Here is a 13,959-nt window from a genome sequence, read left to right as displayed (position 1 = left end):
GTGAGTCAGGCAGAGCCATTCTCCGCTCTGGGCCTTGGTTTCCCCACCTGTGACATGGGAGGCTCTGGGCCAGCGCCCCGCAGCTCCCTGATGGCTGGTCGCGGTGTTAGATAGCCCGCACAGAGCTCTCAGGCTGCTGGTGCTTCCTTGTGTTAGAGATCAGAGCATGACTGCTATCTACAGAAGTGGGAAAGGGGAGGGGGGGCAGTCCTCATCCAGCTCAGCCCGGCATCCTGGTGGGCAGGCACTGAGGGTTTGGCACACCAGATGGCACAGTTTCGATGGGATAAGCCGGGAGGCGAGATTTCAAAATGATTCCCCCCCACCATTTTGTCCAGAGCTCACCCTGTGTGGCGCGTAGATATTTTACAAAAGTCAACCAAAGGGCTACAGAGAAGAAAGGGGGCGGAAGGGGGAGGGTGGGGATTTCCCTGGTGGTTCAGTGATTTAAGAGTCTGCCTTCCAATCCAGGGGACGCGGGTTTGATCCCTGGTCAGGGAACTAAGACCCCACATGCTGTGGGGCAACTAAGCCCGTGTGCTGCAATGAAGTCCCAGCACAGCCAGGGAAAAAAAAAAGAAAAAAAGAAAGAAGGAAGGAGAGAAAGAAAGGAAGAAGAAAGCAAGGAAGTTAGGAGGAGGAAGTAAAGGAGCCATTTATTCATGAGGCCCAAGGGGTGGAGACAGCGATGCAATCACTGGCCAAGGTAGCCTGATGGCAGTGATGACGGCCTGCAGGGTGGTCTGCAGGGTTGTGCAGAGAGAGCCTGTGTAGGCGTTTCCATGTGCTCCCCTCCAGCCCTTCACAACTCCAAGCCTCTGGTGTCCGCATCACGAATAGAAGACGAGCTGCCCCAGCGCCGTCTCCCCCGGGGCTCCCTGAGAACAAACGTGGTCACAGGTTACTGCGGAGGGGGGAGCCAGGCAGCGGGATGTCAGCTGAGAACTGGCATTGCTGGGCTGGGGAGGGGGCAGCAGGGAAGCTGGATGAAAGAGGTGGGAGGGGGACCACAGGACCGACATCAGCAGAGGTGGCAAAGGTGGTCACAGGTTTGGAAGGGAGTAGGGCGGTCTCACCTGGGGTGAGAGGTTCAGCCGGCCATGATGTGCTTGACAAACGCTGGAAAGAAGGAAAGAGTGAGCTGCAGGGTTTGGCCCTGGGTAGCCAAGGGTGATGGCGCCCCACTCCAGCAGCCAAGGGTGGGACCCTAGGACCCCAATGCCTCCCCCCAGCAGACTCCCTGCCTGCTGAGTTTACCTTCATAGTTGATGCAGCCATTGGAGTCTTCCTGCCCCGCCATCAGCTTCTCCACCTCGTCTTCTGTCAGCCTCTCACCTAGCAGGAGTGGGAAGCTGAGTCAGCATCGTCGAGGTGTGAAGGGTGGGGGGACCCCTGACTGCCTCTGGACGGTGGGTGTGCCTCTCCAGTATTCCCCATGCCTCAGATTGGTATACCCCGAAGCCTGAGCTGTCATCCCTCAGTTCTGAAACCAGGAGAATCAGTGACAAGTCAAAAAGAACAAGCCCTGGGGTGCAAGCCTGGTGCCCGCTCTGAGCCTAGACTCCATCCATAACAGCACCATCTTGGTGTTCCGGTCCCCGGCACAGACTGTCCCCTGTCCTCAATAGGCTGGCGGGTCTCCCTCCATCAAGAGGAGACCAGGGAAGATGCTCAGGATAGAGCTGGGGACCTTGGGGATGACCGGGGAGGAGCCCTAGAGACACCACCACTGCTGCCCAGACAAGGCTGGCCCTTCCCTTTCCCGACTCTGTGCTTTGGTGTGCCATGCCGGTCCCCCCAGTGGAACGCCCACTGCAGTATCCCTCACACCTCCTACCTCCCCCAGCCACACACACACACACACACGCACACACGCACACACATACATAACCTCCACGACCGGCACAGGGCTGATCACACAGTGCGGCTGCTGCTGCTGCTAAGTCCCTTCAGTCGTGTCCGACTCTGTGCGACCCCATAGACGGCAGCCCACCAGGCTTCCCTGTCCCTGGGATTCTCCAGGCAAGAACACTGGAGTGGGTTGCCATTTGCACTCAATAAATATTTGATGCAGGAAGGGTCGCTTTGAGTAGACACGATCTGAGCTCAATGAATATTTGCTGTAGGAAAAATTCTCTTTGAGAAGGGGACATTCCTGCCAGCCAGGCCCCTGATGGTGGGAGTCAGGATGCCCAAAAGGCAGGCACAGTACCTTCTCAGCTCCAGAATTTGACCTTGAGGCAACAAACACCAGGACTGGATTGACTGACCCTCCTTGGGTGCACCACCCCGTCCCACCCCGTCCCCAGAGCCCTTCCAGTTCTGTGAGCTGCACCCACTGGCTTTCTTTATCCCCCACCTAAATTTCTAAATTCCCCACATAGATTTTCTAGGTCTCCTGCCGTGGAGGCAACTTGACGGCATCACCCTCCATTTCACAAGAGAGAAGCAGGCGGGGGACAGCATGCTTTCTTCCAGATGTCCCCGGAAGGCGGGCTGGGAGCGGGGAGGAGGCCGCCCTCACCCAGCGTGGCCAGCACGTGGCGGAGCTCGGCACCCATGACTGTGCCATTGCCCTCCTTGTCGAAGACCCGCAGCCCCTCCACGAAGTCCTCGTAGGTGCCGGTGTCCTTGTTCTTGGAGATGTGCTGGAGCATGGGCAGGAACGTGTCAAAGTCCATCATCTTGGAGTTGAGCTCTGTGGAGAGATGGCCAAGCACCCAGCTCTGAGGGATGGGCGGGCAGCCCCCTTGCCATGTCTGACAGTGAGGACCTGTTCCCCTCACCCAGCTCCCCAGTGCACTCTACACCAGTTTGCCATTTACCAAGCACTCCACCAGGCACTTTACAGTCAGCTGAGAAATGCATGACTGCCATGGTCCTCTGCTGTTCATAAGGACAGCGGCACCACTGTGGGCTGTCTAGCCCCTCTGTTCTCCTTTGGGGGAGCAGTTCTTCCTAGCACCTTGTTATTTTTCTTACAGATGCCACTCTCCCCGCTACCTAGGGTGGGACAAGAGCAGCTGGGCAGGTCAGAGACCTTGTCTGGGGCCTCTGTACCTGCGGCGGGGGCTTGGGTCTCAGTCTTCCTTGGGGCAAAGTGGGCAACCGTCTCTGGCCAAGGCGATGAGGGCAGCTGGCCCTGCCCCCTCCCCAGAGGGATGCCCAGGGGGCCAGGAGGGCCAGGGCGAGCAGGTGGGAGACCCAGGCCAGGTCTCACACCTCCACTGGAGCTGGTTTGTGCTGTCAGTCCCCTATGACCAGGAAGCCTGGCTAATGGGCGTGCGGTCAGATGATACAGGAGCCATCGCTGCTTGTGAGCATCGCCTGAGGCTGGGCTCAGGTCCTCCTCCAGACAACGGGAGGGTGTCAGAGGAGTGCACAGTGGGGAGACTCCCACGTTGCTCCCCCCCACCAGCGATGGCGGTCTCCCCCAGGGAGTGGTGCTAATGGGGACATCTCAGGCTGAGTGCACCCACCTTCCTGCTTTGGCCTCCCCAGGACACGGAGAACCTCGGCCTGTGTTGGATTCTGGCCCAGCGCCCGTAGCACGTCCCCACACTGCCCGTACGTGATCTTCATCTCGCACTTGGGCGTGCGGTCGAACAGCATGAAGGCTTCCTTGAACTCTGCCGCGAGGGGGAGTGAGCTGTGGACACTTCCAGAGGCAGCCCACCCAACTCATCCCACATTGCCGGCAGGACTCTCAGCCTGGGGACCCGGGACCCAGCCTTGCAGCCCCGGGGCTAAAGACCCCCACACACACACTCACCTTCAATTTGCTCCGGAGTGAACTCGATCTGAAAGGAGACCCCCAAATTCTGAGTGCCGAGTTCAGAGGATGGGGCCAGGCCTCCTCCTGGTCACTCCACTCTATGGCCAGCCGGGGCCTCAACCCCTCGGTTGCCCCAACCTGTCCACATTTCAGGATCCCAGCTTCCACCACCCAGGACCTCCTGCCGTCCACCTTGACTCCCACCCCCTACCTCCTTACCCCTCCTCCCCTGTCCTACCTGACGGCATTGGGTCTGTGCATACCCAGACCTGACACCAGTTAGGCCTCATCCGGGGAAGTGATGCGGAGGGAAGCCTTGTGCCCTGAATCTCCATCCCAGGGCCTTACCTGAGACCCCCTAGTCCTGGACAGATGTGCCTGAAGCCACAGAATCTAACTACACTGGCTTTGCCAGCTCTGCTGGGCCTGGGGCCCAGTGGGCAAGTCTGTCTATGAGATGGGGGCACCTCATCTCACTGGAAGCGGGTGGCAGGTGGCAGGAAGGGCTGAGCTGAGGGTACAGGCCAGAGAGCCCTGCAACATAAGAGCTCATCTACAGGAGGGGTGTGTGTGATGAACATGTGCATTCACACACCTCTGTGTGCACCTGTTTGCATGTGTCTGCCCCACCCCCCACCCCCCCCCCCGCCAGAGCCCTCAAGGCTGAGCACTGTCACTCACCTGGCCCCGCCTACACCTGAGTCTCACACACCCCCATCTGCAAGCCCAGGGCAGCCCCCAGCGTGGCACAGGAGGGGGCCAGGGCCCGAGCTGTTGAGCGTTTACAAAACCATGGCAGGGGCACCTGAGGTCAGGAGGCCTCCTGGGACCCGGTTTCCCCCTCCTCACTCGATACCAGGTCTATTTTTATCACCGCAGTCACTCAGCCCAAGGTCAAGGGCACACCAGGGAAAGGAGCTTGGGGGAGGGGGACTTGACTGGCATCTTGCCCACTGAGGCTCCCGTGGAGTCCCTGCCCCAGCGCACCCAAGTGCAGAGCAGAATCCTGCCCTAGCCACCCTGCCGGGTTGCCCCTCCCAGCCCTCCAGCTCAACCTTGTGTTGGGAAGACCTGACCAAGTTGTTTCTGGCCACCTGAAAGCTCCCTCCGCCAGGAAGCCCTCGGAGATTAGGTGCCCTGGGGTCCTGGCCTGGCTTTTTGCAGAGTTCCCAGGAGAGACCTCATGAGTTCCTCTGCTCAAGGGCAAATCTGCAACCTCAGATCTGGGGAGACCACACAAAGCCACCATGGGCCCTGGGGTTGTCCAACCCCCTCTGCCTGTGGGATACAACTTGGGGTCTGAGGGTGGTCGGGGTGGGGGCAGACTTCAGGGATCACTTGCTGTGAATGGTTTCCGACAGCCTGTGAGGAGGGCTCATTGTCCCACTTCACAGCTGAAGAAACCAAGCCTTAGAGCAGCGATGGCAATGGAGCAGATTTGGGATTTGAACCTGTGTGCTGTGCTAAGTCGCTTCAGTCGTGTTCAACTCTGTGCAACCTCATGGACTGTAGCCCACCAAGCTCCTCTGTCCATGGGATTCTCCAGACAAAAATACTGGAGTGGATCGCCATGCCCGCCTCCAGGGGATCTTCCTGACCCAGGGATCGAACCTGAGTCTCTTGTGTCTCCTGCGTTGGCAGGCAGGTTCTTTACCACTGGCGCCATCTGGGAAGTGGAGGTGGATCTGTTAGGACTGGCTGCAGTCTTGCTGGGAACCTTGAAGGGCTGGGATGGCTCCACGGGGCCCTTTGCCAGTAGCCAGGGCAGCGGTGGCCAGTAGCCAGCCAAGACAGTCACAGGCGGGACGCCGGGTGCGTGCCACTATGTGGATGCCACAGGTGGCAGTCACGGCGCATTCTCCAAGTTTAGACTCTGAGAAAGACTTCCAAGCCAAGCTGGGGAAGGGCTCCTGGGGCCACTGGTCACAGCTCCACGACCAACTTTCTCCATGACCTACCCAGACTGTGGCTCAGCGTCGCCACCTCAAAGCTGAGGCCCCACCAGCTCTGGGGCTCAGGGACCTTGGCGGGGGTGACTGTGACCCAGCCTGGGCAGGAGCCTTGCTTCCCACCCTGTCTCCCCCCAGGGGACTTGGCATGGACTTAAAACCCCACAGTACGACAAGAAAAGTCCCTGCCTGGCTGCAGGGGTGGGGGACACTGGTGGGCCCAGAATTCCCCAAGGATGTAAGGTCCAAGGAGAAGGACAGGGGAAAGTGAGTTTCCAACCACCCAAAAGACAGCCCCTTCAGCAACACTGGGGCAGTCCTGCCTGCTGTCTGACCACTGTCTCTCCTGCTGCAGCCCTCCTGATGCTGAAGCTTCCAGCTAGAGCTCAGTACTCACTTTCTGGAGCCCACTCTCCCACTGGGTAGGTCTACTCTGGGATTCATTTACCTACCCTTCCCTTCCTACCTAAAACACGGCCTCCGCACCCACCTTGATCTTGGAGGGATCAAACTCAGGTTCCTTGGAGGGCTCGGGTGCAGGTGGGGGTGCAGGTGCGGGAGCCGGAGCTGCAGCTGCTTTGGCGCCTGCCTTGGCCTCATCCTTCTTGGGATCCGGCCTTTTGGGAGCCATGGAGGCTGTGAGCACAGAGGCGGAGGTGGAAAGAAGGAAGCCGAGAGCAGGGTAGGTGAGCCTCCTGCAACCAGCCTTTATCCCGCCTGGACACCTCATGACCCCGGCCCCACCCCTGCAGGGCACAATGGGGACAGGGCCATAAAAGGACATTGGATAGACTCAGGGGCTATTTTGGGGCCTGGGGAGGGCATTGTTCAAGCTCAGGAATGGGTGGGGGAGAGGGAGGGCTCTCCAGGCCTCCCAGTCACCTGTTGAGGAGAGAAGGGGGAAGGGTAGACAGAGGCCACTGCTCAGCCCGCATGCATACCCCGAAAAGCACACACACACACACACACACAAGGGTCTGCTGTCCCTCGGAAGGCCAATAAACTGAACAGGTGCGGGAGGATGGACCCGGGGCATGTTGGGCATTGTGCTGGATGCCGAAGGACGGGGATTACCTAAGGGCACCCCTTGGGTTACACTTCCCATCTGCACCTCGAATTCCCTGTGTCTACAAGGAGGCGGAGAGGGAGGGCCATGTCTGTCCACGTGCGTTGTCTGGGTGTTTGCATGCAGCGGGGAGGGTCTCCGCGTATCTCTGGTAGGAGGGTCCGTGTCTCTGTGGGGCCCATTCCGGTCCGTGAGTGTTGCTTCTGTGTGTTTGGGTTGGGTGTTTATTGTGTCTGTGTGAGCGTCTGGCTCGCCGGCAGCTGCGGCCCCCGGCTCTGGGAATACCCTAAATGGCAGTAAAAGGGGGTCTGCTCCCTCGAGGGCCGGCACCCAGCCCAGTTCAGCAGCCCAACAGCGTCCACCGCCTCCTGCCTCAGCACCTGCCTGGCCCCAAGGTCAGCGTCTTGGTTTCTCCCTCGCTTCCTACGGCCCCTCTTCCACGACCCCCTTTCCCCACACACCTCAGGGCTTGCTCCCCACCAGACCCTCGTTCACACACCATATACCCTCTGCCCTTGCCCCTCCTCTGGTTGGCACATTCAAGGCATGGCCTCACTGCACCCTCCCAGTCCCACCGCCCCAGGCTGCCCTTTGCCAACCTTTTAGCTGGGGCCCTGAGAGGGTCTGTGTCTCTGAAGGACCCCAGGGGGCTGGGAGGGGTGCCCCCGGGGTGTTCAGCCCGGGGTGCCCCACCTTGTCCTACCCCCTAGTGCTACCTTGAAGTGCTAGCCCTCGGCGGATGGCGGTGACATTGGGCAGCCTGGCTGGGTGACCCCTGGGGGAGATGGGAGGGCGGAGGTGGCAGGAAGCCCTTCCAGGCACAGAACTCAGAGCGCTGGGACATCTTGCAAACACATTGGGCTCCGTTCCTTGCCGGGAGTCTGTGCTGGGGCGGGGGGAGGCGGGGGAAGGAGGTGTTCCCTGTTATTTTTAAATGCCTGGAGCCTTTGATAGAAACTTCAGAGGCATTGCCCCCACCCCCAGGCCCCCGGGGATTTCCCAAGTGTAGGGAGGTGCTGGGGGTAGAGCCGGAGGGGAGGCTTCACTCCACCTGGGTGCCCCAGGTCTTCCTGCGGAGCCCAGGTCCCCTCTCATCCGGTCGTTCGGGCTCCTGGTGAGGGGGGGACAGCGGTCCAGGGGTGGGGCAGGGTCCCCTCCTTGCTGGAACACGGGACAGTCCTCCCCTCATCTGGAGGACAGAACACCCTACATCTGGAAATCTGACAACATCCGGCGCTGGGGGGTAGACAAGTTTTTCACTTTTCTTCCAGATGTTTGGCAAGAGTATTGAGAAAGAAAGGGGTGGGGGAGGGTCCTCAGAGACCAGTCAGAAATACCACAAGAGGAGAAGACAGACAGAGGGGGACACACAGAGAGAGATCTCTCTGCTGACCTCAGGACAACTGACTCTGGACGTCCTACGGGGAGTCCAGACACCCACAGGCACAGTCAACAAGACACTGCCCAACCCCCTTTCGTTCATTGCGGGGGGAACATGGCGGACATACACAGGGCGCCCAGACTCCCAAGCGCATTGATCCATCCGTACACAACTGCCACCCCCCGGAAACCTCCCAACACCAGCGAGCACGGGAGGAGATGAGTGACGTGCGCCTCCTTGAGCCTCGGGGCCCAGGTCTGTGACGGGGTGTGCAGACTCAGCAGGCCCACCAGAGCCACACAGCACCGCCTTCCTCTGCCTGGAGAGGGGGTCAGGGAAGGGGGGTCTTGGTCCCCTTCTCTCAAGCCCAGAGCAGATACGGTCCTGCAGTGGGGAGATCATATACAGAGTCATCCTCCACTCCCTCCCCAGGACTCAGATGGAGGTCCGGACCTGGGCCTTTGACTGTGGGAGCTCTGGTTCCTGGGAGCAGCGGTGCCCAGACTCTCCCCAGAGGGCCACTCTCAACCCATTACCAATGCCCAGCCCCCAGCAGGGACTCTGCAGGGATCAGCCTCCTTGACTTCCAGCAAGATGGACTGTGGAGGACAGGAGGAAAGCGGGGCAGGCAGGTGGGCGGTGGGCAGGTAGGTGAACAGGGGCAGGGGCTTTATGACAGGGAGAGACAGGCATGGAGAGTAAAGACAAGCCACACAAGGCTTGGCACTCACGCCTCTCTCCCAAGCCCCAGCCTGGGTGCCATGCCCTTCAAGAATGACAGCCCAGCAGACAAGATCCTGGCAGAGCTGCAGGAAGAGAGGGAGTCTGGATCCTTCTCCTTTGACTCCCCCAGCTCCAGTGTCTGAGCTGTGGCCCATCCAGTGCAGATGGCACATACCAGAGCCCTCTCTGGGGGCAGCCACCTTACTATCCTCCCCACCCCCTGCCCCGCAGTTGAGGAACACGTGGCCCCGACTTCTGAGGGGCCCATGAAGAGAGGCAAGAGACCACCCCTGGCCACACTGGCTTCCTTCTTAGTTCTTTCCAGCCCCCATGCCTTTGCTATTTCCTCCTCCTGGTGTCCTTGTTTATGACGCTGGCCATGACTTGCTCCTTGTCACCTCCAGGTCTCAGTGAGATATCACCTCCACTTAGCAGCCTCTTCAGACTGCTCTGGACCAGCTCCACCCGCCTTATCTCTCACCCTGACCCCCCATTCTTGCACCCTAATATAAGGCTGTTCCCTTGTTTCTTATGTGAGCCCCTTTCCTTGAATGTCAGTTGGCATAGGAAGAATTTTTGGTCTTCCAGGGCTGTATATCCACAGGGTCTCGAACAGAGCCTGCTGTACACAGTAGGCACTCCATAAATGTTGGATAAGCCGATGTCCCAAACATCTCAATTTACAGACCTCTCACAGGAAGACTGGAACCCTTAGCCACACGCCATCCCTGGAGTAGGGCCAGGGGAGATTTGCTGATGGAGCGACAGTTCTGGTGTCTGCCGGGGGCGCCCCGGACAGCAGTGCAGCCAGCAGCTGCCCCTCAACCCACCTGCCACCCCCTCAGCTCAGGCCTGCTCTTCACGACACTTGCATCCATTCCGAGACTCCCCTCAAGAGCCTGAAGCTGTGGGGACGGTGGGAAGGTACAGGCAGTGACCTGACCATGATGACCAGCCAGCAGGGGGCGTAGAAGGGACAGGAACTGGTCTTTGGATCCTGAACCCAAACCTCGGAACCCAGGATCCCGACTCAGACCCAAGACTCCAAATCTGGAGCCTGGAACGCCAAGCCCAGACCCCAGACTCAGGCCTCAGGATCTGACCAAACTTAGATCCTGAAACCCCGAACCCACGACCAGACCCCACTCTGAGGACCCAGACCCCAAAACCCAGGGTGTCCAACCCAGACCTGCCACCCAGACCCCTGACCCCAGGCCAAGGACTCAAGACTCTGAAGCCAGAGTCCAGATCCAGGACTCAATACCCAGGACCCAGTTACTCGAAACCCAGACTCCAGACCTGTAAACCCAAACCTAGACCCCAGAACCCAGACCCATGAAAGGGGCCACTGGTTTTCCAGATGGACACTGCCTGCTGCCCGGTGTAGACAGGGGCAGGGCTGGGGAGGGGTGGGCTCCTGGCAAACAGCAGAGGGGGAGAGCTTGGCAGACCTTCCCGCCAGTGTTCAGAGGGGCTTGAGGAATGTCCCTCATCCTGTCACAGCCAATTAGTGAGCTCAGAATATGGAGGCCACATGCAGGGAGCAGTGGAGAGTGGGGAGAGGGAGGGATGGGGAAGGCCTGGCTGTCCCTGGGGGCCAGGAACCAGAGGCAGGGAAGGAGGGTCGGGCTCCCCACGTGCCCTGTCCCCCAGGCCGCAGGCTCCACAGGCCTCCCTGGCCCGCCCAGGACCGCCTCTCCTGGCCCGCAGCCCCTGGGCTGGGACGTGGGCCCAAACTTCCCGGAGGAGTCAAGAACGCGGCCTGGGCCAGACCCAGAGCCTTAGAAGTAGGTCAAATGTTGCTGTGCAGCAGGTCCCGGGGACCCCATTTGGGCAGGGGCAGGCCCGTGGGCGGCAGTTCTCCCACCAGGGCACACGCGTGTACCCACACGGATGTGCGCTCACCGCAATGTGCTGGGCGCGCATAAACATGAACCCTAAGCAGAGCCCCTAGTCCCTCCCAGCTGCTTAGATGAGGCGACCGAGGCCCCAGGAGGGGCAGGAGGAGCTGCTCAGGCTCTCTGGCTAGAGGCGGCACGAGGCAGCCACGAGGACCCGGAGAAGGAGAGGAATTTGTGCGCCATCCCACGCTCCTGGAGCCTTGGGTGAAAGTCTGACTCCAGGGAGGACTTCCCAGCAGGGTTGCTCTGCCACCAACAGGATGTGGCCTGCTTCCCGGAGGCACAGCCCCAGGCCTTGAAAGATGGGAAGCAGCGGCCAAGGGGGAGGCCGGAGACTTCTGCTGCTCTTGTAACCCACCCCGGCCGGTCCTGGTTCCTCTGGGCCTCAGTTTCCCCATCTGTACAATGGCCGTGGGTGGGACCCAGTGATCCCGAGTTGGAGGACAGTCACTGGCCCTGAGCAATGATGAGCCCATCCCCGCCACCCCCACACCACACACAGACAACTCTGTCCTCTGCAGGCCAAACACACCCCTCAGGCCCCTCCCTCTGCCCACTGTGCTGACGGGGACCAGATGCTCCAAACTTGTGGTTCTGGGGGTGGGGGTGGCAGGGCCCAGCGGGCTGGCAGGCAAGCCCTGGGTTTGGCCCAGGGACCTATAATCAGCTCCTGCCCCTCTGATCCCGGCCCAGGACTGACGCTTGGGGCTGTGGTGTCCTGGCCGGCTGTGGCCACGGCCGCTATATTTGGGAGCCCAATTGAGGATGAGGGAGGGGTGGGCGGGAGGCAGCCTCCAGGGACCAGCGCCTCATGGGGGACAGGGTGGGGGACACTGTTGTCCAGGCTGATTCTTCTTGCAGGAGGGTGCAGCCTTGGCTGTGGGGGTGCACTTTGGGGGGCGGTGTGCTCTGCTGTCAGGAACCCAGCCTGGGGGACATCAGCCTTGCCCTCAATGGCTGGTCTAAGGAGGTAGATTGGAAATCTGAGTGTGTGAGAAAGGGGTGGGGGGGGTGATAAGATGAATAGGAGTGGGAAAACGGCTTTCACGGGGTGAGGTTTGGGAGAGAGGAGTCTGAGGTGGGAGGGATAGGAGAAGAGGGTGCCAACACGCTACGCAAAGGGATGGAGAAAACAGAGCCTTGATGCTGGGGTCCCAGGGAAGGGAGTGAGGTGCAGCCTAGCTCTGGTTCCCCCGTTCTCCCTGCTGGTGGAGCTTCTAGAGGGGCTTGGCCCCTCCCCCAGCATGGCCTGCGGCCTCCCTGAACTGCCCTGGACATTCCCCGCCGCTGGGCCAAACCCTGTACCCTCCCACCAGCAGCTTCCCAAAGAGCAAATATTTATTGTCCTTGGAAGAAAAAAAAAGAGTCCCCTTTTAGGATCAGGGTCTGGGAGCTGCTACTGAGGCTTGCAGGGGCTCGGCAGCGGCCCGAAATGACCACCTAGAGGCTGAGGGCGGAGGAAGGAGGGTGAGCTGGCCTCAGGGGAGAGGGGCCGGCTGCCCCAGGCTGCTACTGGGAGGGGGCTCTGCCCAGGTTTCCATCTCCCCAAGATTGGCCCAGAAGGGGTCCAAGGAGGTACATTCGCCGACCCCACAGCATGAGGTATGAACGTGTGTGTGAAAGGGTAGATGTGTGCAGTCTGTGTGTGACAAAACGCATCCCTGTGTGCACGAGGATGGGAACACACACGGGGTGTGATCTTGCGGGCGTATGTTGTCTCGTGTGCTCACGTGTGTTACACGAGGCTGTGACCCCGTGTGTGTAAGAAGCATGCCTGGGCGTGCCCGGATCTGTGTGCGTGTCCATCTGGGAACCCGTTCATCTGTTGGCGTGGGGCGGGGTAGGGGCATGTGGACACAACCTCTGTTGAATGGCCAATTCAGTCAAAAATGCAAGTAAATTTAGCAGGGGGAAAAAAAAAACCCTGTCAGTCAGACGAGAAGTCTGAATTGGGTGGTTGTTTGACTGGATGGACCGACTGTCTCAGGCAAACAGTTCACACTGGCTGCGGGGAGGAACCAGCTCCCCTGGGCCGTCATGGAGAAACTGGAGACAGGGACCCTGACTGCGGCAGAGACGAGCCACAGAGGCTGACAGAGAGGTGGCGACGGACCCAACGACCCTGAGGTGGAGACAGGAGCGGGAGGGTCGTTGAGGTCGGCCAGAGACAAAGGGAGCGTCCAGGGCAGGATGGAGCTCCCCAGAGCCTGTGGACAATGCGTGTGCACACAGCCTTCCCGCCCCCAACCTCAGCCCTGCGCCGAGTATAAGGCAGATTCATTCTTCCCTTCCACTCCCCCTAAGGCAGCCCCAAGTGGACAAGAAGTGCTCATCAAACTGGGATGCAGGAAGAGAGGGTGGGATGGGCGCTACAAGGAGGCAGTGATAGGGCTGTAGGGCAGGGAACAAGGATGGTGGGGGCAGGTGAAAGCAGGGCGGTGACGAGAAGGTGAGGTGGGGGTGAGAGAAGCCAAGGCAGTGGTGGCCAGGAGGGCCGCCCTCCCCATCCCCTAGCAGACCGCACCTAGCTGGTGGCCCCACCAGACCCCGGCTGTCCCCACCAGACCCCGGCTGTCCCCACCCCACCTACCTAGCACCAGCTGTGTCCTTGCCTCCAGTGGCCACACAAACACCCTCTGTGGCTCAGGGTGTGGAGCTGCATTAAAAATGGCCCAAGCCCCCGGCCAAGAATAGTTAGGGTCAATTCCCGTACCTGCTGGTGTGGGTATTTATATACCTGCGGCCCGCCTACCCGCTGTATTTATGTCTGAAGTACAACACACACATGCGCGTTCACACACCACACACACACACACACACATTCACAGGGTCCCCTGGTCAGGCTAACCCACCCTCACCGTATGTCTGTGTCTGTCTGAAGACACCCACTGGTCCCTGGACGCACCCTTAAGCCACCTGATCCCTTTCTATCAACTCTGGGGCCGACTGGAATCACAACGAAGTGTGTGCGTGCACTGATGCACACGTACGTACTCACAGGCTCACAGTCACTCAGGAAGCCCGTCCGCAGGTGCTCGGACCATGACCTGGCACATTCCTAAGCACACACCTTTAAACACAAACCCTCACTCTCTGTAGATGCCTTTGCACACACCCTCATACCCAGGTGCACATACCCTTTGCCCACACATGCCCTTTGCACG

The 13,959-nt window shown here is 60.0% G+C and overlaps 1 protein-coding gene across 1 annotated transcript; it reads right to left on the bottom strand.

Annotated features, from left to right (window-relative positions):
- Positions 1-630: 630 nt before the first annotated feature.
- On the bottom strand, positions 631-6,421 carry MYL3 (myosin light chain 3). Its single transcript, XM_055558140.1, has 7 exons — positions 6,215-6,421; positions 3,773-3,800; positions 3,480-3,629; positions 2,525-2,698; positions 1,258-1,335; positions 1,077-1,119; positions 631-878 (listed from the first exon to the last, which is right to left on the bottom strand). Exons 1-6 carry the CDS (start codon positions 6,353-6,355, stop codon positions 1,091-1,093), a joined length of 600 nt encoding a protein of 199 aa, XP_055414115.1. The 5' UTR covers positions 6,356-6,421; the 3' UTR covers positions 631-878; positions 1,077-1,090.
- Between the last annotated feature and the right edge of the window lie 7,538 nt (positions 6,422-13,959).

The sequence above is a fragment of the Bubalus kerabau genome, chromosome 20 (genome assembly GCF_029407905.1).
Source record: "Bubalus kerabau isolate K-KA32 ecotype Philippines breed swamp buffalo chromosome 20, PCC_UOA_SB_1v2, whole genome shotgun sequence".
NCBI classification, from domain to species: domain Eukaryota; kingdom Metazoa; phylum Chordata; class Mammalia; order Artiodactyla; family Bovidae; genus Bubalus; species Bubalus kerabau.
Note: the sequence above shows the minus strand (reverse complement) of the source record. Positions and strands in the feature narration are given on the sequence as shown.

Excerpts from the sequence above, each read along its gene's own strand:
- MYL3 (XM_055558140.1), bottom strand. The coding sequence starts at position 6,355 with ATGGCTCCCAAAAGGCCGGATCCCAAGAAGGATGAGGCCAAGGCAGGC. Across the intron at positions 2,699-3,479 it reads GGGGAGGCCAAAGCAGGAAG|AGCTCAACTCCAAGATGATG; the intron begins GTGGGTGCACTC and ends ATCTCTCCACAG. Across the intron at positions 1,120-1,257 it reads TGGCTGCATCAACTATGAAG|CGTTTGTCAAGCACATCATG; the intron begins GTAAACTCAGCA and ends CCTTCTTTCCAG.